Below are 26,789 nucleotides of genomic sequence, written 5' to 3'. Positions count from 1 at the left end.
AGAAATGGTCCTATAAACAACTTTACCAATATAAAAGATTACCAGGACTACAAAAATGCAGAAAAATAGGCTTTACTTATCCAAATGCACCTGTTGGTTCAAAAGTTAAAGTGCAGAGAACCTCACAGCACAACATGAAGTTACCTTAAAATATAATATAAATGCCTCAGCTTTCATGTAAGAAAAAAACCTATTAATACTAGTACTGTGTGCAGGCAGTCTCTCCTGAAGACTAAATTAAACAATAATTATAAACTAATAAAATAAATGGCTCAGGCTTCATAGAAGAAAAAAACAATTTGAACAGAATCTCACAGTATGATGCTGAAGCTGCCTAAACAATGGAAAATAAAATACCATTTTGGCAAAAACGTTGGCATCCATTAATTTCTTGTATTAAGTAAAAAAAAATATGTTGCCAGATACTGCTGACGTTTTACAGCCCAAAATATGTTCAAAACCCGCCAAAATGCACTTAAAACCGCCCAAATTGGGCGGGAAAACGCGCAATCTGGCAACACAGGCGGCAGTAATGGCTGCACTCGTGTTGAGGATGTAAACACAGTTGACGCAGCAACGGACATACATGACATAGTGGATGTAATTTACGTTCACAACTTTTTTTGCTGTCAGAAATATTTAATATTAAATTTTGTGACTCGACTGACAATAGCCGGCGGCATAACAAGCCATAGCCGGCGATTTGCCACCGGTGACCGGCTACTTTTGAGACCGCTGTATACAGTGGTGTACAAGCAGAAGTATTTTGTACCGGATTCTAAATAATACCGGTAACCAGTGAAGATCAATAAGAACTGGTGTGATATGGTCTTACTTGGGCACCAGGCGTACTACACGTGCAGCAGCATTCATGATATGTTGTAGGCAGTTGACTTGATACTGGGGAATACGGTACAAAATAGAGTTACAATAATCCAGGTGCGACGTTACAAAGGCATGAATGAGCACTTTGCAGGCGTCTTCCGTCAGATACTGTCTGATCTGTTTGATGGAATAGAGACCGCGGAATGCCTTGCTGCAAACTTTGCTTACGTGGACATTCATCGACATATTTTCGTCGAAACATACTCCCAAATTCCTAACATGTGAGAGTCTCTTGATTTCTGATCCACCAACCGAAACACTATCAACGTTCACCTTTTCAAGTTGCTGTCGAGAACCGATGACAAGGAATTCCGGTTTTGAGTCGTTCATTTTCAGGCGATGAGTAACCATCCATGCTCGCACTTCGGAAACAAAGCTCAATCGCTTTCAAAGCCTCCTCTTCCACTAATGGAGTTGCAGGCTTGAAGGAAAGATAGATTTGTGTGTCATCAGTGTAGGCGTGGACATTAGGAAGATGTTTCTTGACAGTGTTGAATATTCCACTAGCATAAAGGATAAACAGTATAGGTCCAAGACAACTGCCTTGAGGAACCCCACAATCCAGATTGAAGCTTTTGGAGCATAGGTTTTCAATCAGAACATTCTGTGACCTGCTGGATAAAAAAGACGCGATCCACTGCTTTGCTTTGCCGACCACACCAAAATCAGATTCTAAGATGTCAAGCAAGATGTCATGTTCAATGGTATCAAAAGCTGCACTGAGATCCAACAGGACTAGGAGAGTGACCTCCTGTCTGTCCATACTCATCAATATGTCGTTATGCACTTTTAAGAGTGCAGTTTCGGTTGAATGACCTTGACGATATGATGACTGATTCATCATGCACATGATTCTCCAATCACAGAACACGTTTTTATGAAAAATTGTCATTAGATTCTACTTCTCATTTTACAGGATTATTTGCTTTTGTGTTTTTAGGTTTCGATTAAATTCATCAGTTATATATCTTATAGTTATTAGCTTATTAATGATAAAGTAATAGCTTCATTAATAGTGGGTTGTGATTTCTACCTCTGTAACAAAATTACAGAATGATGGATTTTGCTACAGTGATGGAAATCACAACCCACCATTATTAAAATCCATCATCCGTAACCGCTTATCCTGTGCAGGGTGGCAGGCAAGCTGGAGTCTATCCCAGCTGACTATGGGTGAGATGCGGGGTACACCCTGGATCATCACAGGGCTGACACATAGAGAAAAACAATCATTTACACTCATATTCACACCTACGGTCAATTTAGAGCCACCAGTTAGCCTAACCTGCATGTCTTTGGACTGTGGGGGAAACCGGAGCACCCGGAGGAAACCCACACAGACACGGGGAGAGCATGCAAACTCCACACAGAAAGGCCCTCGCCGGCCACAGGGCTCGAACCCAGGACCTTCTTTCTGTGAGGGGACAGTGCTAACCACTACGCCACCGTGCTGCCACCATAATAAAAATAATCATTTTAATAGTTAAGCATGTTTAAACATTAGCATGTTTGCCTTGTCACTTGAGTTTTATCAAAACCTCAAAATCACAGAAAAAAACAAATAGGCGTAAGATAATGTAAAGTTGAATGCAATGGTATGTTTAATAAAAATGTGACCAATGTGCAGTTTTCTCATATCAGGTAACATCCCAAATATTTGTAATTAGCTGCTGGTTTATGTAGATATGAGGTCAGATGTGTCATTAGTGATACAGTTTGGATTTTCGATTTGCCACGTTTGTTAGACATTTTTAATGTCCAAATTCATTGTAATCATTTGCCTTATTTATGTAAATGAAAGTTATCTGGCATTAGAAATATGCAATCTAATATATGTAGTTACATTGGTGTTATGGAATATTTCATGTGTAATCATGTACAAAATCATGTTTTATACTGGCCTACTTGTATGCTATTTCTTTTAAAGGAGTTGAGGTTGATTATATGGAGAGATTGTTTTCTGCTAGGTCATACTGACTTATTTCCTCTTAAATCGTGTATCGTTCTCACTTCTGTACCTGCATTTTTATCATATGTCATAATGACCTCGCTAAGACCGTTTTGAATCAAGTGATGTGCACTCTGAAACAAGCAATTGTCCACGCTGTATTCTGTATTGCTTTAATTATGCAGTGTGCCGGTCTTGCAAGTTAATGTATTACATTTTATCAAAGGCATCCTAAATTGCGTATCGTTCGTTCTCAATCATGCATTCACATACTGACGTGTTTGGTCGATAAAGTATGAGAAGTGAGGAGCATTAGTTGTGGGTGTCACGTCTGCATCTGCTCGCACTCAAGACTCCGCTTCCCAGGGTTCGCGTCAGCCTCCAAATATGGCCGCCGCGGACTATGATAACCAACTGTACCACACCGCTTTCCATCTCTGGAATACTGATTATTGCTGACACCTTTTCCCAATCACACCTCATTACCTCTATGTATATAAGGACTCAGTTTCATAGTCGCTTTGAGAAGTAAATGCTCAGTGTTCCTTAACCTGACGTTACCAAGCCTTATTACTCATGCTGATTTCCTGGTTATTGATATAGTTCTGCTTTTTGGTTTACGCTCTGTCATTACGTGATATCCTGTTTGTGCCTCGCCTGACCATTGCCTGCTTGTTGACTCTGCCTTTTCTCTACAATTTGGATTTGTTTGCTGGCTGTGCCTTGAACAAACTCTCTGCTGCTTTTACATCCATCTGTTGCCTGCATTCCTGACGGATTACTTCGCCATCACCATGGATGCAGTGGATGAAAGAAGGCATGCTACTTTATCTGCACAGGGGTGTCTCTTGGGAAAACAACAGCAGCATATGGGTGAAATGGTTTTCTGCATTTCCCAACTCACCACTGCTGTTTCACAGGCGCTCCTAGCACTCCCAGTGCCAGTTATGAACTCCAGCACACTTACCTCATGACCTGATAAGTTCTTAGGAGGAGTATCTGACTGCAAGTGATTCCTGCTGCAATGCTTCCTGTTCTTCACAGCCTAAATAGGTACCACAGATCGGCAGAAAATAGCCCAGTTTATCAACCTGCTCACTGGGAAAGTGCTCAATTGGGGAAACGTGGGGTGGGAGAAGGGCAGTGAGCCTCTTATGAGTGCTTCATTGAACAGTTTCGATGGGTCTATGATCACAGTCATGAAGAATTGGAGGTCGGCAAACAGCTGCTCTCTATTAAGCAAGAGAGGAGACAAGTTGTGGAATATGCACTGTAGTTCCGCACACTCACAGCTGGAAACGGATGGAACGAGTCAGCCCTCAAAGCAGCATTTCGTCAAGGGCTCAACCCTAAAGTTCTCGCTGAACTAGCATGTCGAGATGAACAAGCCACCTTGGACTCACTCCTCAACATGTCCATCTGACTCGATAACCTCCTCCGGAACTGACCACCACTCACGTCATTGCTGATATAGACAATATCCTTATCTACTCTCCAGACCAAGAAAGGCATGAGGCCCACATCAGAGAGGTCCCAGCTACATTACTGAACAATCACCTGTTTGTGAAAGCAGAGAAAGTGAGTTCCATGTCACTCAAATTTCCTTCCTGGGCTACATCATCAGTGTGGACCAAGACAGCAGTTACTACATGGCCTACCCCCACTTAGCCTGGGCCCGCCCATCCTAAGCGTGACGCAACACGAGGGCCTGTTCCGAGCTTAGTCTGGCCAGGCAGGCTATCTACAGCATTTCCAAGCTCCCGAAAAATCGGGAACCAATCAACTTTGAGCATCTCCAACGGCCCTGGGTAGAGGCGTGTTCAAGGCAGTGACGTAGTAGAACTGCGACCGGAAGCCATAAATTGTTTACAGAATCCATGCCGGAAGCGCTTCATTCACATCACGAACATGGAGCAGCGGCAAGCCTTTAACACAGCGGTAGATGCTGTACTGAAAGCATTCAACGGGAAGTTCTCATTGAAAACGGAGCAAAGAGCAGCCCTGGAGGTATTTATTGAAAGGAAGGATGTTTTCGCCTTGCTCCCGACCGGCTTCGGTAAGAGTTTAATCTACCAGTTAGCCCCGTCGCGTCACATACGTCAGAGGAAAGAGTGATGTGATTGGTTTAAGCTTCGTCACAGCCTTTTCTGGCTTCGACCAGTAGCAAACTGAGGCATTTCAGGTAGGTGGGTCAACCACGGGCTCTGGGAAACGGTTTGGCTTAATAGCTTGGCCAGACCAAATGCTCGGAGAGCTTTGAAGTCGCGTTAGCCAGGCTAACCCCCACTACTGTCAAAGAACTCCAGTGTTTCCTGGGATTTGCCAACTTCTATCGGTGATTCATCAGGGGCTTCAGCTCTGTCACTGCCCCACTCACCACCCTACTAAAAAAGGGACCCAAGTGCCTGCAGTGGAGCCCTGAGGCAGACACCCCAATGGAACCCTACTCCTGACAGTGGGGACATGTTGATTTTATTAAGAATAAGTGAAGTTGATTGTATTAAAGTAATAAATTAAGAATGATTGTTAAAGTTAGCAAGTAAAATAAGTTTAAGTTAACTGCTGTTTTTGCCAAGTATCATGAGCTATTAAGTCCATCCATCCATTATCTATAGCCATAGGTAAGCTGGAGCCTATCCCAGCTGACTATGGGCGAGAGGCAGGGTACACCCTGGACAAGTCACCAGGTCATCGCAGGGCTGACACATAGAGACAAACAACCATTCACACTCACATTCACACCTACGGTCAAGTTAGAGCCACCAATTAGCCTAACCTGCATGTCTTTGGACTGTGGGGGAAACCGGAGCACCCGGAGGAAACCCACACAGACACGGGGAGAACATGCAAACTCCACACAGAAAGGCCCTCGCTGGCCGCTGGGCTCGAACCCAGGACCTTCTTGCTGTGAGGCGACGGTGCTAACCACTACACCACTGTGCCGCCCTGCTATTAAGTCATGTTTATTTTAGTTATTTTTGAATCGTGTTGTTGACAGCTTGGAAATATTGGTGGTTACGCTGTATGAGTAATAAGATGCACTGACCAATAGAAACTATTGGTGGAAATCTGGTTGATGTGAAATGTCAGCCAATGAGATTGTTGGCAGTATGAAAATTGGTGTGAACTATGATGTTGTAGAACTGTATGAAATGAGAAATTCTGTCATTGTTGAGAAATCATTCTGCAGACCGACTCGGCTTTTGTTGTTTGATTCAATAAAAGTGTATTTTCTGCAACTCCTTGACCTTTGGCTCTTTTTTTGTGGTGAGCGAGTTTCCACGACCGTGTGAGGCTTATTCCCCTCCTGACCACTTTGTTCCATATCTGAAAAAGGCATATTTAGCTCTTTTGTATAATTGATCTATGTAAGGTTGCTTTTACAGGCTTTAAACCACTACCATTGTGAACATTTTGATTTTGTATGTTTGGCAAGCTGCATGAGTTCTACAATGTTGTACTTCTCAGTTAACAAATTTTGCTGAAACTTGAAAAGTTGGAGTTCCTCTTCATTCAGAAGGTCTGTTATGACAGATTTGTGGGGTTCTTGTAACCTAACTGTGTTCTGATTTTATGATTGAATTTAAATCAGGAAGAACAACATTAATGTTATCTATCTACTTCATGAGTGGGTATGCTTATTGCTGTATCTGTCCCAGCAGGATGCAGAGAGTGCTTAATTGCCTGGCAGGCTACCTGAAGCATGGCGGAATCATCCTGTTCAGAGATTATGGCAGATATGATCTGGCTCAACTGCGATTCAAAAAAGGTATTTTATGCTAGTCAAGGTGTAGAGTCTGAGGCACAAATTTATGCTTTTGAACGTGCAATCACTAATTGTTAAATTAAAGGAACAGTCCACCGTACTTCCATAATGAAATATGCTCTTATCTGAATTGAGACGAGCTGCTCCGTACCTCTCCGAGCTTTGCGCGACCTCCCAGTCAGTCAGACGCAGTCAGATGCGCTGTCACTCCTGTTAGCAATGTAGCTAGGCTCAGCATGGCCAATGGTATTTTTTGGGGCTGTAGTTAGATGTGACCAAACTCTTCCGCATTTTTCCTGTTTACATAGGTTTATATGACCAGTGATGTGAAACAAGTTCAGTTACACAAATTGAAACGTAGCGATTTTCTATGCTATGGAAAGTCCGCACTATAATGACAGGCGTACTAACACCTTCTGCGCGCTTCGGCAGCGCATTGATATCTGAGCTCCGTATCAATGCGCTGTCGAAGCGCGCAGAAGGTGTTAGTACGCCTGTCATTATAGTGCGGACTTTCCATAGCATAGAAAATCGCTACGTTTCAATTTGTGTAACTGAACTTGTTTCACATCACTGGTCATATAAACCTATGTAAACAGGAAAAATGCGGAAGAGTTTGGTCGCATCTAACTACAGCCCCAAAAAATACCATTGGCCATGCTGAGCCTAGCTACATTGCTAACAGGAGTGACAGCGCATCTGACTGCGTCTGACTGACTGGGAGGTCGCGCAAAGCTCGGAGAGGTACGGAGCAGCTCGTCTCAATTCAGATAAGAGCATATTTCATTATGGAAGTACGGTGGACTGTTCCTTTAAAGCCTATTTAGGACATGTCTGAAAGAGGCATCATTTACAGTATATTAAAGGTAGACTGCCTTTCAGATTTTTCAAGTGTAGGTCATAAAAAGAATTTTCCCTGACACCCAGCTATTTTTATATAATGGACCGAAAGCTACTGAATTCGAGTCACAGACTTCTGATTTTATTAGGTTTTTTTTAATACAAAAATTAATGAACTTAGGACCTAAATTCTCTGCTATTTTTTTCCTGCTTCACCATGACCCAATTCAAGATACTACATCATGCATCACGTGGTGGGCTTTCCCCGTTCGCGCAAGGCATTGTGGGATACAAATTTGAAACAGGAGAGAAAAATGGAGGACGTGAATGTGCAAAGGAAACGTAAAAGACCGACTACAGTAACGGAAAGCGAGAAGAAAAGACGTTGTGTTGTGAAGGAAAGGAAACGCAGGACCAAACCAATAAATCTCGGCGGTCAGCGAGCACCTCGGTGTGATCAGCTGTTCGTTTAGTGACAAAATGATGTAACTGTCAGTGCATGGTCAAGGTAAACCTGCGCATGCGCACATGGACTTCCTCTGTCTGCTTGACTGTATGAAGCGAGCGATTTCCTGCACATTATTTGCTCGGGAATCCCCTCAAATTAAATAACTTCCCAGCCACAGAATGGCCTGATATTTTGTGAGATATTACAGAAATAAACATATATCACAATGACCAAATTTCAGAGGGAACTAACTTCACTGATTTTATGAAATCAAAAGGTCGTCTCACTTTAAGGTATGTTTGTCAACTATGTTCCATTTGAAAAATCTGATTGGTCTTTGTATGATGGAGTAATACATCCAATTTGAGAGTTTATACTGCAGATCCTGTGACTCCCTTTCTGTCATGACACTGGAAGGAAAAAAATGAAAGGAGAAACAAATAATGGACTCCACACCCTGTGTACAGATGTGAAAACATAGAAATGTACTCGGAGAATATTTAAGTTATTCCTCAAAATCGAGTCATGCATGAGCTGATAGCCGATGTGGTGTGTAGCGCTGAGTTGGCTATAAGCCATGTACAATGAGATTAAATGGAATAACGGTTTTATTCTATCCACATTCACTGGCTTTTGAGAAACGGAGCATTTTTATTTTTAATTTTTTGCAAATTCGATAAATAAAAATTTTATACAGAACGTCCAACAAAATCAATTCAGCTTAGAATGTAAATAAACCAGTGAAATGACAGTAGCAATTTGTGAAAAATGCTATAATAATAATTCTTGAAAAATAAAGAGATGTTCTTACCATCAAATACTTTTATTCCATGTTTTATTGGGGGTTTTTTGTGTGTTTTTTGGGGTTTTGTTTTTGAGTAGAGATTTTTTTTTGTCCTCTGTTGGTTCAGCAACACGCGCCGTCATTTTCTTCTTCTTCCTTAGGATTTTTTGGTGGTTTGCAAACCAACTTAAAGGTGCATTACCGCCACTGACTGGGCTGGAGTGTGGAACGGGAGATATTGGGCGGGACAACACCTATATTATTTTAGCCATTTCTATTTCTTTTAAATACCGTAAAATACCAAATAATAGCCGAGTTCCAATTAACCGCCGAGTTCCCTTTAACGGCCGGGTGTACGCGTGTGTTGTGACAAATAAAGGCCGGTTCCGAATACTCGCCGGGGTCTAAAAAAAAAAAAAAGCGTCCGAACGTTCTATCTAGAATCTTGAGGCCCAGCACTTTTCTGGTTTTCTGGTGTTTAAACGATTTTGCATTGCATAGTTTTCTACCGAAACAATATGAATGAATGAATGAATGAATGAATGAATGAATGAATGAAATTATTTCTATAATACTGTTTACAACATTTTGTTACGTGATAATAAACATGCCATTTCAATGTTATAATCTTGGTCTACCGTAATATTTCTTGAGGAATGCAACTCCGTAACTTTTGACAGATGTCTTAGCCACCCCTTTGGGTATACCCAACGAAAGCCAGCGTGTGTGGTGACATTGAGGACTGTGGGTTTCCAAGGTTGGACTGCTGCTTCTGTTAAACGACCTAAATTGCCGAATGCATGCGTCAAAGCACACACTGAGTTTTATTAAAGACCTTATACCATTTCACTTGCCCTTACCCATTCGGATCTGGAAGACGCTTTACAAAAAAGGTGAGAGCGTTCTAACATGCATTTCAGTCTGCTCGCGGCCAATCTAATCCAAGGGGCCTTTTCAACAAGTAATCTGTCGTGCAAGTTGGGCAGAAGCACGCGTCAGGCAGGCAACATGTAGGCCTACAAGTCAGTAACCTATTCAACTAACTTTCATCCGAACTTTAAGTTTTCTACGGGGTCGAGCCACCGTACCAACTCACTCGGGGAATAGGCTCATATCGGCCAAATAGGGAGACGTCTTGGAGAGAAACGTGAGAATGCAAGATGACAGTATGTAGCCACTGCAGGTCACTTATTTTTCAGCATAAGAAAAAACCCTTTGGTTTGACACTTTGCACCCTAATTATGTTGCTTCAACGTCGCGCCCTCCATGCAATTTCAGATTGACAGACATCGCGAAGCGCAAAGGGTGGAGGCTGCATGGGTGAGGGTGATAGCAAGTGACCATAACTTTGCAGAGTAATTAAATCACAGTGCTGTGCACAGACAATGGTGTGGTTTCTTGATTATTTTGTAAAGCATGCGCTTAACTAGTCATTAACAGGAAAAGGTGTGTGATTTATCCTTTATCCACCCCGACTGTGCCATGCGAAGATGCATTCTGCGTCTTCAAAATTCCCCGAAGTCGGCACCGTGCTATCTGTAATCTAACTCTAAACAAACTGTAAGTTATACTGGTTAAAAGTAGGCCTATCTGAGAATGATTTTTTTTTTCCCCGTTTTGAGGTAGATTTTGGGGAAGGTGTTTGTGAAGAAGGAATTAATCGCCTGTTCCAAATAGCCGCCTAGTCTCTAATACGCGCCGGGTCTCTTACGTGATTGAGACAAATAATCGCCCGGGCTATTATTTGGTATTTTACGGTAATAACAAAGTGATATATCTGACTTGATGCGCTCCACCATTTTGTTTTTCTCTACTCACAGTATATGAGCTGATAGCCTAGTAGTAGAGTAGCCAATCAGAGCGCGCGATTGCTCATATCCAGTGAATGTCGATAGAATAATATTGGTTATACCCACATTAGTATTGTAACCCCATCTTATATAGAGAGGAAAATTGACATTGTTGACTCTTCTAAGTAACTGAAATACATTATCTTTCCAATGTAAGTGGAAGTATCTCTCTGTATATGAAAGCAATTAAAGAGCACAGACATGCTGTTATAGCAAATTAACTAACAACCACCCTGAAGATGATCATGTACATAACAGCACACTCCTGTAGTGTTTTATTCCTCTTATACCACAACAACCTTTTACTCTTAATTAATTTAAGTAACAGCCCATCATTATGTTTAACAATTGTAGTTACATTTATTGTTCTGGAACATCCATTAAACAAGTTAGTGCCTGTTATCACTTACTTTATAAAAGCTGTAAACAGTTGTTCCTTATGTTTTCTTTCTGTTTAAGTTAATAAACTTGTCATATTACTGAGAGCCCAGAAAGCACAAGCAAGTCATCTGTCCTGAAGTGCTGACACCCGAGACTCCTTCCACACTGCAAAAAATGATATCTTAGCAAGTGAAAATATCTTGAAAATAGTTGAAACAATCTAGCATTTTCTATTGGAAGAATACAAGACACCAATTCTGAGATTATTAAACCTGGTTCTAGATTGCAACCAACTTATTCCAAGATGTCTTATCAAGTAAAAATATCTGTCCATGCGGCAAGATAATTTCAATAGTATTAAGTAATTTTCTCCTCAAATTCAGTTTAAAATTTTTTTGCAGTGCATAAATGTTAAAGAAATGTCTCCTAATAGAAACCTTCACCATATCAACCAACATTTTTCTTTGAGTAAAACTTGTAGTTATTTAACAATCTCTTATCAGCCTGAGATTATATAGAGCATCCAGCATGCAAGTCAATCAGTGCGTTTACATGCACATCCAAATCGAGCTACTGTCGGTAATCAAGCTAAGGGTCCCAGCAGGGGTGCCAGAGAAATCCAATCCTACATGCACACAAGGAAATCGAGCTATTGTGTGAGGTACATTGTGCACCCGAGCCACAGGTGGCGCTACACGCCCCATCGTGTTGGTACACTTCCGGTTGTCGTCATGAAGAAGAGCTATTCAAGAGTATAAACAAAGTTATCAGTTCCGTGTTCACAAGAAGAACGACGACAAGGACAGCAACATCGAGAGATGTTGTTCCTCCTGACCTCTTCTGCTGCTCTCTACTACTACTGTTGTCATGCCGACCGAGGCTGTTGTGTTTCCCGCTTGTGGTCTCGTCACTCGTCACTTTGGGAAGGGGCAGTGCTGAAGTAAGCAGCTCGACTACGTAGCTCAATAGGGTTTACATGCACTAAGTAGCTCGGCTACAGTCGCATAATCTAGGTCGCGTAGCTCGATTACGAGAAATCCAGTTCGGTTCGATTTCAGCCGAGCTAAGGTGTTTCCATGGCATTTAGAACTTCGATTTCAGTCGAGCTACGGCAGAAATTCGATTTTCTCTATGTGCATGTAAACGCACTGAGTGTGAATGAATTACTATAGAAACAATAATGTATTAGAATTTGTACATGAATATCAACCTGTGATTTGAATTATTTATGGCATTACTCAGTGCGTTTACATGCACATAGAGAAAATTGAATTTCTGCCGTAGCTCGACTGAAATCGAAGTTCTAAATGCCATGGAAACACCTTAGCTCGGCTGAAATCGAACCGAACTGGATTTCTCGTAATCGAGCTACGCGACCTAGATTATGCGATTGTAGCCGAGCTACTTAGTGCATGTAAACCCTATCGAGCTACGTAGTCAAGCTACTTACTTCAGCACTGCCCCTTCCGGAAGTGATGAGTGACGAGACCACAAGCGGGAAACACAACAGCCTCGGTCGGCATGACAACAGTAGTAGTAGCGAGCAGCAGAAGAGGTCAGGAGGAACAACATCTCTCGATGTTGCTGTCCTCATCGTCGTTCTTCTTGTGAACACGGAACTGATAACTTTGTTTATACTCTTGAATAGCTCTTCTTCATGACGACAACCGGAAGTGTACCAACACGATGGGGCGTGTAGCGCCACCTGTGGCTCGGGTGCACAATGTACCTCACACAATAGCTTGATTTCCTTGTGTGCATGTAGGATTGGATTTCTCTGGCACCCCTGCTGGGACCCTTAGCTCGATTACCGACAGTAGCTCGATTTGGATGTGCATGTAAATGCACTGAGTGTCAGAGCTGCTTTTATAGACAATTAATCGACAAACTTTGTGGATTAATCCAAAATTCTGTTTGTTCTTACCTTTTCCACATGCATGGATGACACTTTTATAACTATCGTATCCTGCTGTTACAGGACAGTGTTTGTCTGAAAATTTCTACACACGACAAGATGGAACCTGTGTGTATTTTTTTATGAAAGGTACCTTTTTGATGCAATGTTCCTGCTCTGAAACTTAAAATCTGCATGTACAGTACCAGGCAAAAGTTTGGACACACCTGTTCATTCATAGGTTTTTCTGTATTTTGACTATTTTCTACGTTGTAGAACAATACTGAAGACATCAGAGCTACGAAATTACAACATATATGAAATTATGTAGTAAACAAAAAAAATACGTTTCATATTTTAGATTCTTCAAAGTAGCCAGCGTTTACCTTGATGACACTTTGCACACTATTAGCATTCTCTTAACCAGCTTCATGAGGTAGTCACCTGGAATGCTTTTCAATTAACAGGTGCCTCGTCAAACGGTGGTGTAGTGGTTAGCGCTGTCGCCTCACAGCAAGAAGGTCCTGGGTTCGAGCCCCGGGGCCGGCGAGGGCCTTTCTGTGTGGAGTTTGCATGTTCTCCCCGTGTCTGCGTGGGTTTCCTCTGGGTGCTCCGGTTTCCCCCACAGTCCAAAGACATGCAGGTTAGGTTAACTGGTGACTCTAAATTGACCGTAGGTGTGAATGTGAGTGTGAATGGTTGTCTGTGTCTATGTGTCAGCCCTGTGATGACCTGGCGACTTGTCCAGGGTGTACCCCGCCTTTCGCCCGTAGTCAGCTGGGATAGGCTCCGGCTTGCCTGCGACCCTGTAGAAGGATAAAGTGGCTAGAGATAATGAGATGAGATGAGGTGCCTCGTCAAAAGTTAATTAGTGGAAAATTTTGCCGCCTTAATGTGTTTGAGATCAAACAGTAAATAATAAATCATAAAAATACAGTAAATGGCCCTATTCCACAACTGCAGTAATCCATATTATGTCAAAAAACCACTCAACTAAGTAAACAGAAACGACAGCTATCATTACTTCAAGACATGAAGTGACTTTTTAAATTAATAAAAATAAAGAAAAAACACCGAATTAGGTGGTGCGTCCAAACTTTTGACTGGCACTGTGTAGTGGTGTTGATGTTTATTTCTATTAGACAGTAATTCCTCATGAAGATTTGAAATTCTGATTGTGTGCACAGAAGAAGGATGACGTCTTTGCTGTTTTGTAGATGAGGTCCATCGTTTGTTCACGAATGCCGGGTTAGAGGAGGTTCAGAACCTGGAAGATAGGAGACTTCAGGTGAACCGGGGAAAGAAAGTGGTGATGCATAGAGTGTGGATGCAGAGCAAGTATCGAAAACCTTTCACGTGTACCAATATCCTAGACCACTCAACACCATGTTGACCACTGGGATTGCTTATGTGGAAGCACATAAGCGTATATGGACATAAAGTTACTGATGAAAATACAGACATGGTTTTCGTGGTTTGTCTGAATTGATTGTCTGTCAGTGAGTGGTGTAAAAGGGGGTATTAAGTGAAGAACTGTCCATGAGATGGATTTCAATGAGAAAAGTCAATGTAAGGGATCGTTTAACTGATTTTTCAAATTCAATACTATAGTTTGCCAAATACATGATTATTTTACTAATGTGTTATTTTATTTATGTGAATAAAGACTGACAACAACCATCACACACCTCTACCAAATTAATATCGAGTTTCAAGGCAAGCACCTTGAACGTGCTGTCTGTCTTAATGACTGTCTTTTGTGTCAGTTGAAGCTCTGAATGCCTTTTTGATTCCTGTTGGGATGCAGAGCTTTGGACTGTTTTGTGAAAATATGTTTGTAGTCATAAAGCGTTTATAATAAATCTTGACAATGTTGTCAAAGGTGTTTAGAAAACTTCTTGTAAGAAAACCTGAAGCTGCAGGAGAATAGCTATTGAATAGATATTAGTTTGTAACTTTAACCCATTGAAGTTGTTGTAATTGTATATTTACATTTCTCAGAGATGGTACTCTCTTACTCCTTAGTCTGATACGTCAAGCCTTTATTGATATATTTTTGCAAACAATAATGAGAAGAAAGGTTTTTAACTTGAGTCTTGGGGACCCTCTGCCCTGCAGAGTTTGAATATTTCCCCAAACTGCCAACTCGGTGGATTCCACCTAATCAGCTAATTACCAAGCTCTTCATGAGTGGGATGCCAGTGAGGAAAACTTCAGAACTCAGCAGGACAATGTGTCCTTAGGGCTGCAGTTAGGAATCCTGTGATTCATGTGAATACAGCACCAAAACATGCTTTTTTTTTTTCTTTTTAGATGACTTACTGTAGGGTTTTGATTTTTACATTATTAGTGAATTGGGGAAGGCTGGAACCACTTTTGTGATTTGAAAACACAATGTGTTACTTCTACAATTTACAGCCCATAGTTGTGGTTATGTTAAACACATATATTTACAAATGTTTTCAAGAATTCTGTTCATAATTTAGTCCTAAAATTCAAGAATTTTATTTATTTTGTACATTGCTTATTGTAAGAGGCATGTACAGTTGTGTTCAAAATAATAGCAGTGTGTTTAAAAACATGAGTAAAGCTCAAAATCCTTATAATAGTTTTTATTTCCATGCATTGGGAACAATGCACATTATATTCTACATCAAAACATGAAGAAAAATGTATCAATATTTTAATTACTTTACAGAAAATGAAGAAAAATGAACATTGGGCTGTTCAAAAAAATAGCAGTGTCTGCATTTTTCATTACAAACTCCAAATATTTACTGTATAAACTGAAAAAATCTTAAGGATTTAGTATTCCTGTGAATCACTAAACTAATATTTAGTTGTATAACCACGGTTTCTGAGAACTTCTGGCACCTGTGAACAGGTATTCCAGCCCAGGATGATTTGACAACATTCCACAATTCCTCTGCATTTCTTGGTTTTGCCTCAGAAACAGCATTTTTGATGTCACCCCACAAGTTTTCTATCGGATTAAGGTCCGGGGATTGGGCTGGCCACTCCATAACTTTCATTTTGTTGGTCTTGAACCCTGATGCTGCTCGCTTACTGGTGTGTTTGGGGGTCGTTGTCTTGTTGAAACACCCATTTCAAGGGCATTTCCTCTTCAGCATAAGGCAACATGACCTCTTCAAGTATTTTGATATACACAAACTGGTCCATGATCCCTGGTATGCAATAAATGGGCCCAACACCATAGTAAGAGAAGCATCCCCATATCATGATGCTTGCACCACCATGCTTCACTGTCTTCAGAGTGTACTGTGGCTTGAATTCAGTGTTTGGGGGTCGTCTGAAAAACTGTCTGCGGCTCTTGGACCCAAAAAGAACAATTTTACTTTCATCAGTCCACAAAATGTTTTTCCATTTCTCTTTAGGCCAGTTGATGTGTTCTTTGGCAAATTGTATCCTCTTCAGCACGTCTTTTTTTTAACAGTGGAACTTTGCGGGGGCTTCTTGCCGATAGATTAGCTTCACACAGGCATCTTCTAATTGTCACAGTACTCACAGGTAACTTCAGACCGTCTTTGATCACCCTGGAGCTGATCATTGGCTGAGTCTTTGCCATTCTGGCTATTCTTCGATCCATTCGAATGGTAGTCTTCTGTTTTCTTCCACGTCTCTCTGGTTTTGCTGTCCATTTTAAAGCACTGGAGATCATTTTAGCTGAGCAGCCTATCATTTTCTGCACTTCTTTACAGTATACGTTTTACCTCTCCAATCAACGTTTTAATCAAAGCACGCTGTTCTTCTGAACAATGTCTGGAATGACCCATGTTTCTCAGGTTTTCAGAGAGAAATGCATGTACAACATGTGCTGGCTTCATCCTTAAATTAAAGCCACCTGATTGACACCTGTTTTTTCACAGAATGAATGATCTCACTAATTAAACTCCACACTGCTATTATTTTGAACATGTCCCTTTCACTTAATTATTCGATTACACAGACTCAGGAGCATGCATATCATGAATGTTGGGTCTGTTGGTTTTCTATGACTCTACTACACCTACTGGTAAATTATTTGCCATGTAGTAATATAATTTCCACCAAAAACAGTGATTGATCTGGTTAGTCGTGTTGGACTGCTATTATTTTGAACACAAGTGTATGTTTTTGTGCTTTAATTGCTGAATTACATCTAGCTTTAATCACACAATCACCAAACTTCTCTAGGTGCTGTTAAACTCTTAATGTCTAACATTTATTGAATCTTTGTTGGTAAGACGTTGGTTACTGTTATTAGAGCTGACATGCTGTCTTTTACATCCTCTGAACAACTACTTTTGAACTCTCCATTCACATTCAATTATCTATGTAATAATTAAATGACCTGCGTTATGAACAGGATTAATCATTTCATAACAGAGTTCTCCTCACTTCATCTCAATACTGTTCAATATTATGGATGCTGGATTAAATCCATAGTTTTAGTGATCTCAAATTAGGGATGCACTGATTTTGCATCTGTTTGGAAACTTGCTACTGTAGCAGGTAGTGTTTCTGCCTCACAGCTCCAGGATCTGTGTTCAATCCTGAACTTTAGTTAGTGTCTGTGTCGAGTTTCACATGTTGTCCCTGTGTCTGTGCGGGTTCTCCAGGTTCCTCCTACCTTGCAAAAACATGAGGCTTCTTTAACTTGCCTCTATCTGTAAGAGGGCATCTGACAGATCCAATCCAGGATGTATTCCTGCTTTGTGCCCAGTGGTAGGATAAACTCTCTACTGCAACCAGAATAAAGAAATTACAGAATATGAAGGAATGATCCTAAATTTTCATACATTTTCAGTATGACAGAAGTCTTGAGTATTGGCTGATACCTGATACTGACATCCTCACAGTAAGTGAGCAACTCTTGACATTTTATTTTATTTTTTTCTGAACGTGTATAGGATCAGATTTTACTTTTTTCTTTTCCCATACTGAGCCATTGATGCATTTTATGCTGGGAATGCGGAATTTTGTTGTATTCTACAGAATTTCGTTGTATTCTACGGAATTTCGTTGTATTCTTGTACAATGACAAAGCTGCTTCTTCTTCTCTGCAAACTTCTGTTGCTGTATTGTGCAAAATCTCAGAGGCACAGTGGCAGTGTTCTTTAAGGCAAGTTGTATCATGTTGGTGTCCATGATGTGTCAAATCAGCCAAGATAATATATTTTCACAGCATAAAATGCATCAATGGCCCAGTATGGGAAAAGAAAAAAGTAAAATCTGATCCTATACACATTCAGAAAAAAAATTATAATAAAATGTCAAGTTTGTTTTTTCAAGTTTATTTTTATAGTGCTTTTAACAATAAACATATTGTCGCAAAGCAGCTTTACAGAGTTTGAATGATTTTAAACATGAGCTAATTTTATCGCTAATCTATCCCCAATGAGCAAGCCTGTGGTGTCGGTGGCAAGGAAAAACTCCTTCAGACGACATGAGGAAGAAACCTCGAGAGGAACCAGACTCAAAAGGGAACCCATTGTCATTTGGCTGATAACAGACAACGTGATTATAACATTTTTAACAGTTTTAACGTGAAGTCAGTTTCATTGATGTTATAACTCTTCATTGATGGAAACTTGAGTGCAAAACTGTTCATGACAACTGCAGTCCTAAAGTTAGCAAGTCAACTGTAGTCCTCAGACATAAAAGCATTACTGTAGGTGTCCAGAGCATCTTCCAAGTGTGACTTTCAACTGTCCATATGGGGCCGTCCTCCTCCACAGGAGCGATGTGATGAGACTCCAACCAGACGTAGGGCATCAAGATGGATCAGGCAGGTCCGAGGAGCAGAAGAGGTCAGCATCTCGATCTCAGGATTGACATGTAACTCCTCAGAGGGGCAGATGGGGGGAAGAAAACACAGGTTGTTAGGTATACCCAATGTCACCTGAATAAGAAGGAACAGTATACGTTTTGTGCTGAGTGCAAGCAGGGACTAACTATGACAGCATAACTAAAAGGGGAGAGCCAGAAGGTAACACAGGCATGAGGGAACCCCGGGACATAAAGCAGCCAGCCACTACACCGTCAACAAACTCGAGTGGGGGACTGACAGCATCCATACATCCCAGTTTACCAAAACACTCTGTCTGAGGACCCTCCAGATCTACACCTTTCCCTCATAAACACTATTAACAAAAGGCTTGACTAAACATATGTTTTCAGCCTAGACTTAAACGCTGAGACTGTGTCTGATTTCCGAACACTGCTTGGAAGGCTGATCTATAACGGTAGGGCTTTGTAAGAAAAGCCTCTGTCCCCTGATGTAGCCTTCACTATATGTGGTACCAACAGATAGCCTGCACTTTTTGATCTAAGTAGGCGTGGTGGGTCATAAAGGACCAGAAGTTCGCTCAGGTACTGTGGCGCGAGACCATTCAGTGCTTTAAAGGTCAGTAGTAGTATTTTATAAACAATACGGAATTTGATTGGGAGCCAATGCACCTTTTCTTGGCATTGTGGTCACGCTCTCAAGGGTGTATCATTTACCTGGAAACATACATACCTTTAAAGATGATTTAAGGTACCGAAAAGTACCTTTAGAGTCTAGTTTAACTCTAGGGAGCGGCATGGTGGTGTAGTGGTTAGCACGGTCGCCTCACAGCAAGAAGATCCTGGGTTTGAGCCCAGCGGCCGGCGGGGGCCTTTCTGTGTGGAGTTTGCATGTTGTCAGCATGGGTTTCCCCCACAGTCCAAAGACATGCGGTTAGGTGAACGTGGGGCGGCCTTGGGCTGAAGTGCCCTTGAGCAAGGTACCTAACCCCTAACTGCTCCCCAGGCACTGTAGTTTTTGTGTGTGTTCACTGCTTCAGACGGGTTAAATGCAGAGGATGAATCTCACTGTGCTTGCAGTGTGCATGTGACAAATAAAGGCTTCTTCTAGCTTTTCAGTCCTTGCACCTTCCTAGGTAAAAAATACATCATAATGCTACAAATCTGCTTGAGGGGGGCGGCACAGTAGTGTAGTGGTTAGCACTGTCGCCTCACAGCAAGAAGGTCCTGGGTTCAAGCCCAGCGGCTGACAAGGGCCTTTCTGTGTGGAGTTTGCATGCTCTCCCTGTGTCTGCATGGGTTTCCTCCGGGTGCTCTGGTTTCCCTCACAGTCCAAAGACATGCAGGTTGGGGGTGTCGTGGCTCAGATGGCTAAGGCACCATACCATAAATCCGGGGACCCGGGTTCAATTCTGACCCGAGGTCATTTCCCGATCCCTCCCCGTCTCTTTCTCCCGCTCATTTCCTGTCTCTCTACACTGTCCTATCCAAAAAAAAAGACATGCAGGTTAGGCTATAGCTAATCGGTGGCTCTAAATTGACCGTAGGTGTGAATGTGAGTGGTTGTTTGTCTCTGTGTCAGCCCTGCGATGACCTGGCGACTTGTCCAGGGTGTACCCCGCCTCTCACCCGTAGTCAGCTGGTATAGGGTCCAGCTTGCCTGTGACCCTGTAGGACAAGATAAGCGGCTACAGATGATGGATGGATGGATGGATCTGCTTGAGGGCACCCAAGGAATGATATGATTTAGTACCTTTTCTTTTGAGACAGAAACCTAGTATGGCGTTGAATAACACTTGAAGGAAATCACTATAACTGTGCATTTTGTGAAGCTCAGACATATCAGATTATTATTCCTTGCATTACTTATGAAAATATCTGGAATATTTATTTAGATTGCCTTGAGGGCAGCACGGTGGTGTAGTGGTTAGCACTGTCGCCTCACAGCAAGAAGGTCCTGGGTTCAAGCCCAGCGGCTGACGAGGGCCTTTCTGTGTGGAGTTTGCATGTTCTCCCCGTGTCCGCGTGGGTTTCCTCCGGGTGCTCTGGTTTCCCTCACAGTCCAAAGACATGCAGGTTAGGTTAACTGGTGACTCTAAATTGACCGTAGGTGTGAATGTGAGTGTGAATGGTTGTCTGTATCTATGTGTCAGCCCTGCGGTGACCTGGCGACTTGTCCAGGGTGTACCCTGCCTCTCGCCCGTAGTCAGCTGGGATAGGCTCCAGCTTGCCTGCGATCCTGTAGAACAGGATAAAGCAGCTAGAGATAATGAGATGAGATGAGATTTATTATTTATTTAGATTGCCTTGAGGGCGGCACGGTGGTGTAGTGGTTAGCACTGTCGCCTCACAGCAAGAAGGTCCTGGGTTCAAGCCCAGTGGCTGACGAGGGCCTTCCTGTGCGGAGTTTGCATGGGTTTCCTCCGGGTGCTCTGGTTTCCCTCACAGTCCAAAGACATGCAGGTTAGGTTAACTGGTGGCTCTAAATTGACCGTAGGTGTGAATGTGAGTGTGAATGGTTGTCTGTATCTATGTGTCAGCCCTGCGATGACCTGGCGACTTGTCCAGGGTGTACCCTGCCTCTCGCCCGTAGTCAGCTGGGATAGGCTCCAGCTTGCCTGCGATCCTGTAGAACAGGATAAAGCAGCTAGAGATAATGAGATGAGATGAGATTTATTATTTATTTAGATTGCCTTGAGGGCGGCACGGTGGTGTAGTGGTTAGCACTGTCGCCTCACAGCAAGAAGGTCCTGGGTTCAAGCCCAGTGGCTGACGAGGGCCTTCCTGTGCGGAGTTTGCATGGGTTTCCTCCGGGTGCTCTGGTTTCCCTCACAGTCCAAAGACATGCAGGTTAGGTTAACTGGTGGCTCTAAATTGACCGTAGGTGTGAATGTGAGTGTGAATGGTTGTCTGTGTCTATGTGTCAGCCCTGCGATGACCTGGCGACTTGTCCAGGGTGTACCCCACCTCTCACCCATAGTCAGCTGGGATAGGCTCCAGCTTGCCTGCGACCCTGTAGAACAGGATAAAGCGGCTAGAGATAATGAGATGAGATGAGATTGCCTTGAGGGCGTCACGGTGGTGTAGTGGTTAGCACTGTCGCCTCACAGCAAGAAGGTCCTGGGTTCAAGCCCAGTGGCTGACGAGGGCCTTTCTGTGCGGAGTTTGCATGCTCTCCCTGTGTCCGCATGGGTTTCCTCCGGGTGCTCTGGTTTCCCTCACAGTCCAAAGACATGCAGGTTAGGCTATAGCTAATCGGTGGCTCTAAATTGACCGTAGGTGTGAATGTGAGTGTGAATGGTTGTCTGTGTCTATGTGTCAGCCCTGTGATGACCTGGCGACTTGTCCAGGGTGTACCCCGCCTTTCGCCCGTAGTCAGCTGGGATAGGCTCCAGCTTGCCTGCGACCCTGTAGAACAGGATAAAGCGGCTACAGATGATGGATGGATGGATGTGTTTGAGGGCACCTGAGGAATATGATATGATTTAGTACCTTTTCTTTTGAGACAGAAACTGTGCATTTTGTGAAGCTCAGACATCTCGGATTATTATTCCTTGCATTACTTCTGAAAATATCTGGAATATTTATTATTTATTTAGATTGCCTTGGTTTATTCTAACGTTCCTGTGACATTTGATAGCACAGTAAATTACTGTCAAGAATGCAAAGAGCAAATATCTAAACAAAAGCATGTTTTGCATCTATTATTTACTGGGCGTGATGTAAGAGATGTTTATGGTGTTACGTAGATGGTCAGCCTTTTTTTTTCCTCTCCCTCTCCTGTCAGTGGTGTGTGAATGTGTATAGGATATGCACATGAACATCGCCATAGTGTCTCAGCGCTGCACACGGGTGACTAGTGACGCCTGTAATTTTCACCTCAGTCTCTCCACCAGACGCAGTGCAGAGCGCGTGAAGGTTTGTGTCCGAAATGTTAAAAAAAAATAAACAAGACATGCAATATATATATATTTATATTTATATATGCATTAATAATTTTATCTCATAGTCTCCCTGGAGTATTTTCTAAGAGATTCTTAATTATTATCGACCATTTTTTGTTTGCTTTGTCGTTCCCAAAAGTAGCTTTGATGAGTGTCCAAAGTAAGTGGAAGTGCTGGAAGTTTGGAGGAGGGGACGCCATCTTGGTCCCGGCTCTCCACGTCCCCAACACCACGGCTGCTTTCTCGGCAACGCGGCGCGACTCGAGTTGAGGCTAAGCAAGGTATCGTGCACGTATTTCATTCTTTAAGGTCTGCGCTTTAGTTTTTAGGTGGTGTTTTGTTTGTGCGTGCTTTCGGCGTTTATAAAATCCCGTCCTGAATCGAGTTGTGCCGAGGCCACGGTCGCTCGGCACTCAGTAGGTTTATCAACGCTGGCTAAAGCTGTTAGCATGCTAGCGTGCTACTGTAGTACAGTGCCGGAGCTATAAGGTGTCTGTCTCTCTGCTTGGTGTGAAGTAAATATAAATAAATAAATATTTTTAAAATCAACTAACAAGCTCTGGATATGAGCAGTTAGCCGGATTTTTGCACTTGGAGCCGGGAATAGATGATTTTCGGTGTAGTTTTGTAAGCGCTTTTGGAACAAGTGCGAGTTTATAACAGAGGTGTTATTGCTGATAGTTTGTTCAGCCTGAATGTGCTAGCAAAGATGTCTGGTTTAAAAAAAAAAAGGTCAGCTCTTTTGACATCATGGAGGACCTGGGCTTGTTTGGTGGAGACTTTTCCTCTTATGTCTCCGGTGTAACTTTTACTTCAATCGACTTTAATGAAATGCTAATTCTCAGTGGTTGCCGGCTCATATCCTCGTTTGCCCTTTTCTTTTCTTTGGCTTGGAGTCCGGATGATTTTTTTTTTTTTTTGGAAGGGGGTATTGTATGCATGTTCCCTAGACATCCACTTCAGCTCATGGAGACATGCAGGGTGTTACTTTGCTTTGCACACAAACCCCTGATCTACAGTACTTTTCCAGCAAAGTGGTGTTGATGATCCTGATGAGCACTGCTACTGCTGCACTCATCTGGGTATCAGTTTAATCCCACTTGTTGTTTTGCTAGTGAGTAATCAGGACTGACTCATTTTCAACTTCTGCCATTTTGACCCAAGTGTGTCTGTGAGCCTTTCAATAGGATAGGATCAATAGGTTTGCTATAAATATCCTTGACCACGACTGCAGTGATGTGACCACTGTTATATAAGATGGTAATTTTCTCGTCTTTTATGTAATGACCAGCTCTCTAACTTCTCTGGAGACCTGAAATGGACTTGGAGTGCATTTTATTTATTTATTTATTTTTTTGCAGGAGCAGAGTTGTTCACCCTCTACAGGGATGTCGGTGAAGTTCTTGCATCTGTAAGGAGTTCATCTCCTACTTTTCGTAGCGCTCGCGGTTTGATAAACCTGTTGGCAGGATGACAAATCTGATATTATTTAACAATAATTGTTATTAGGGTAATTAATCTTGTTTTTTTTTTTTCCACCGGCCTGTAGAAATGGCCTAAGTTATCAGCTGGTCAGTTTCACGGAAATGGTGAGCACAGACACAAGAGGCTGGTGTTTTTAATTTTGAAAGTCTGAGTGTGCCATAAACAGGTGGACACCCCACTCTGCTGAAGTGCATAGAGAGCTAAAATGACATCCACTGCATTCTAAGGGTTCAACCGCTTCTCTGTGCAGGGGCTTCAAATTGTTGCCTGTGTGTGTGTGTGTGTGCACTGAAAACCTATGCAGAATGTCAAGGAAATGATGCCTCCTAACCAGATGGGGGTGGGGGGAATTACTATTCCTGTACTCCACTCTTCACCTACTGTGGGTTGCACTTTTTCCCCCCTTCACTGTTCTTTAGGAAAACAAGAAATTGTAAATGATCAACCCCTATTAACCCTACTAAGCTGTATCTTTTTTTTAATATATTTTGCACCAATAACTTTTTTTCCTCCTGATCACGGATTGTTTTTGAGAGGCAATTGAATAATTCACCACTGTTGAAGCATGTTCTCCGTGCTGCATTGTTCCACTGTGAGCAGACTCGCCACCTCCTCTGCTATTTCTGCCATTGACTCTGATACCAACTCTCTGCCATCTTCAACCTGTTTGTCCTCCAGCCTGATAACACGACTGATCTTTGCACTGCCATTTTGTGTCAGGCTCAGTGTGTTTGGGGCATCCATGTTGGCTCCTCACACTCCGGAGAGTGTGTGGGCTAAGGGTGGATTAAAGGAGCGCTGCCAGCCACACACTGTAGTGGCAGTTAGAGCAGCGGAGAGTTATGGAGATGCGTCTGAGCTCAGCGGCCCAGCCATTTCCATTGCTTGTAACAAGCAGACAAATAAATCATTTAATCGGGTTAAGCCCCGATTTCTGTTAATGTTTTTTTTTTTTGTAAATCAACGTATATCAAATCAAGGATAAATGTGCCCTTTAGGTACTTTTTCAGTGGTTTTACCAACTGATTGTCAAGTTCACTACAGATGCTTAATTTAATGAGTCAGTAAATCTTCTACTTAAGCTTTACATTTATGCATTGTCATGAATGTTATGCATATTTAGAAATCCATGATTTGCTAAGTGTTTAATGTCAGTACATTTATTAGCATAAATTAATGCTTTATCCTCCTATTTGCAGCCAAAACAGTGATTCAAACACTCATCAAAATGCTCTTCAAATTTATCACTTGCATGTTTAGTACATTTTTTTGTCTTGCTTTTAAATCAAATTATGCAAGCTACTCGAATATGACACTGTATGTGAGACCTGAGCAGTTACACCATGTACCTTGAACAAGAAGCAGCGATTAGAACAAATACAGGTTACTGTAACATGGCTGGCTTGCATAAAAGTGCCAAATTACTTCCGTTTCCTGATGTATATAGACACTAATTGATATTCTGTGAATGGAAAACCTAGTTCTGCCAGACTACTGTCACTTGAACAGCGTTTTAGTTAATGGTGCAGCTTCTGAGATGTTCAGAAGTTAGCCATTAAGGTAACAAGTAAAAGCTACTGGCAAATCATTGGACAGAGCAGGTGGCTCTGGCACTAGGATTATTGAGAAACCCAGACTTGGTAACCTTAAAATCATTGTCAACATTTATTTATTGTATTTTATAATTATAAATATGCAACAACAACAAAAAAAAAAAACCAAACAAACCACACACCATGAAAGCAAAGTTAGTGTAGACATGGGTGAGCAGTCTGCTGATAAGATAAGTTTTCACAGCAGGTTTTTATAATGCCATTTTTTTTCCTGCTAAGATGTGCACGGTTTTCTGGAAAGGAAATGTTCTGGGCAAAGTACTGATCTTTTAAACAGGGCGAAACATTTTTCTAAATCTGCAATCCAATTTGTCGAGGTGTTGTCAGGTAGCAGGATCCTGTGGTTTGGTTGTGCTGCATTGTGGCTTCAACCTGCAGCTGCTCTCATGAGAGTTTTTCTATTTATTTATCTTTTTAATTAAAATTAATCAGAAGCATACTTAACACTTAATAGTTGACATTAGCCCTGCAAAAGGGGAACAGTTTCCATATAAACAAATGGGGCTGGAGAGAACGCCTCTAACTGCTGAAAAGAAGTGATGGGTAGTGGTAAAACGAGTCACCGTTAGGGTGGTCAGAGGGAATTGATTTTCAATACTGCCCAAATGTTCGCAGTAGTTTAATGATCTCAAGTTGTAATTTTTATGTCGCCTAATTTTTGTGTTCAGAATAGAGAAGTGCTAAACTTGCAAACAACTTAACTTTATGAACTGATGCTTTCTCCCTCTACCCATGAAACTTGCAACTTGCGGAGCGCTATTCTTGGTTTTAGTGCAGTTGGGTATACATGTCTGTAATTAACTTTTTTTTTATTTTTTTATGCGTTGTGTGAGGGGGAGAGCTATGTTGGTGGCATTAATTCTCAGACAACAGCAACTTGCCTTCTGATTCCTGATTGGTCAGAACTAAGCTCTGTGTATGATTTCGGAACATATCGAACAAAGCCAAGTTTGAATTATTTAGGTTGTTTGTTTTACTAGTATTCATAAATCAAAAATGTATATTTTTATTTTTGGATAAGGTATCAAGAATTGTGACCCCACATTTCTAATATTATGGATTCTGGATCTCCGTTCCAGTAAACACTAAAAGAAAATGTTCAATTTGCTAATACTTTGAACTGTTTTTCTAGCAGGGACTCTGTGTTCTTTGTGCTGGGTTGAC

At 41.9% G+C, this 26,789-nt stretch overlaps 2 protein-coding genes across 4 annotated transcripts in view; both read left to right on the top strand.

Moving 5' to 3' along the window:
* mettl8 (methyltransferase 8, methylcytidine) overlaps window positions 1-14,654 on the top strand; it is a 45,273-nt gene extending 30,619 nt beyond the window's left edge. The window contains exons 8-10 of the mRNA XM_060929997.1: window positions 6,496-6,602; window positions 12,881-12,946; window positions 14,014-14,654. Coding sequence (XP_060785980.1) covers window positions 6,496-6,602; window positions 12,881-12,946; window positions 14,014-14,189 — 349 coding nt within the window. The 3' untranslated portion in view covers window positions 14,190-14,654. The remainder of the gene's footprint in view (window positions 1-6,495; window positions 6,603-12,880; window positions 12,947-14,013) is intronic.
* Window positions 14,655-22,393: 7,739 nt separating this feature from the next.
* tlk1a (tousled-like kinase 1a) overlaps window positions 22,394-26,789 on the top strand; it is a 59,703-nt gene continuing 55,307 nt past the window's right edge. For all 3 annotated transcript variants that reach the window (XM_060929995.1, XM_060929994.1, XM_060929993.1), the window contains exons 1-2: window positions 22,394-22,501; window positions 22,670-22,808. The gene's annotated coding sequence lies outside the window, so the exon portion shown is untranslated. The remainder of the gene's footprint in view (window positions 22,502-22,669; window positions 22,809-26,789) is intronic.

This window comes from Neoarius graeffei, chromosome 9, assembly GCF_027579695.1.
Source record: "Neoarius graeffei isolate fNeoGra1 chromosome 9, fNeoGra1.pri, whole genome shotgun sequence".
Taxonomy (NCBI): domain Eukaryota; kingdom Metazoa; phylum Chordata; class Actinopteri; order Siluriformes; family Ariidae; genus Neoarius; species Neoarius graeffei.
This window is presented reverse-complemented; position numbering and strand designations above follow the sequence as displayed.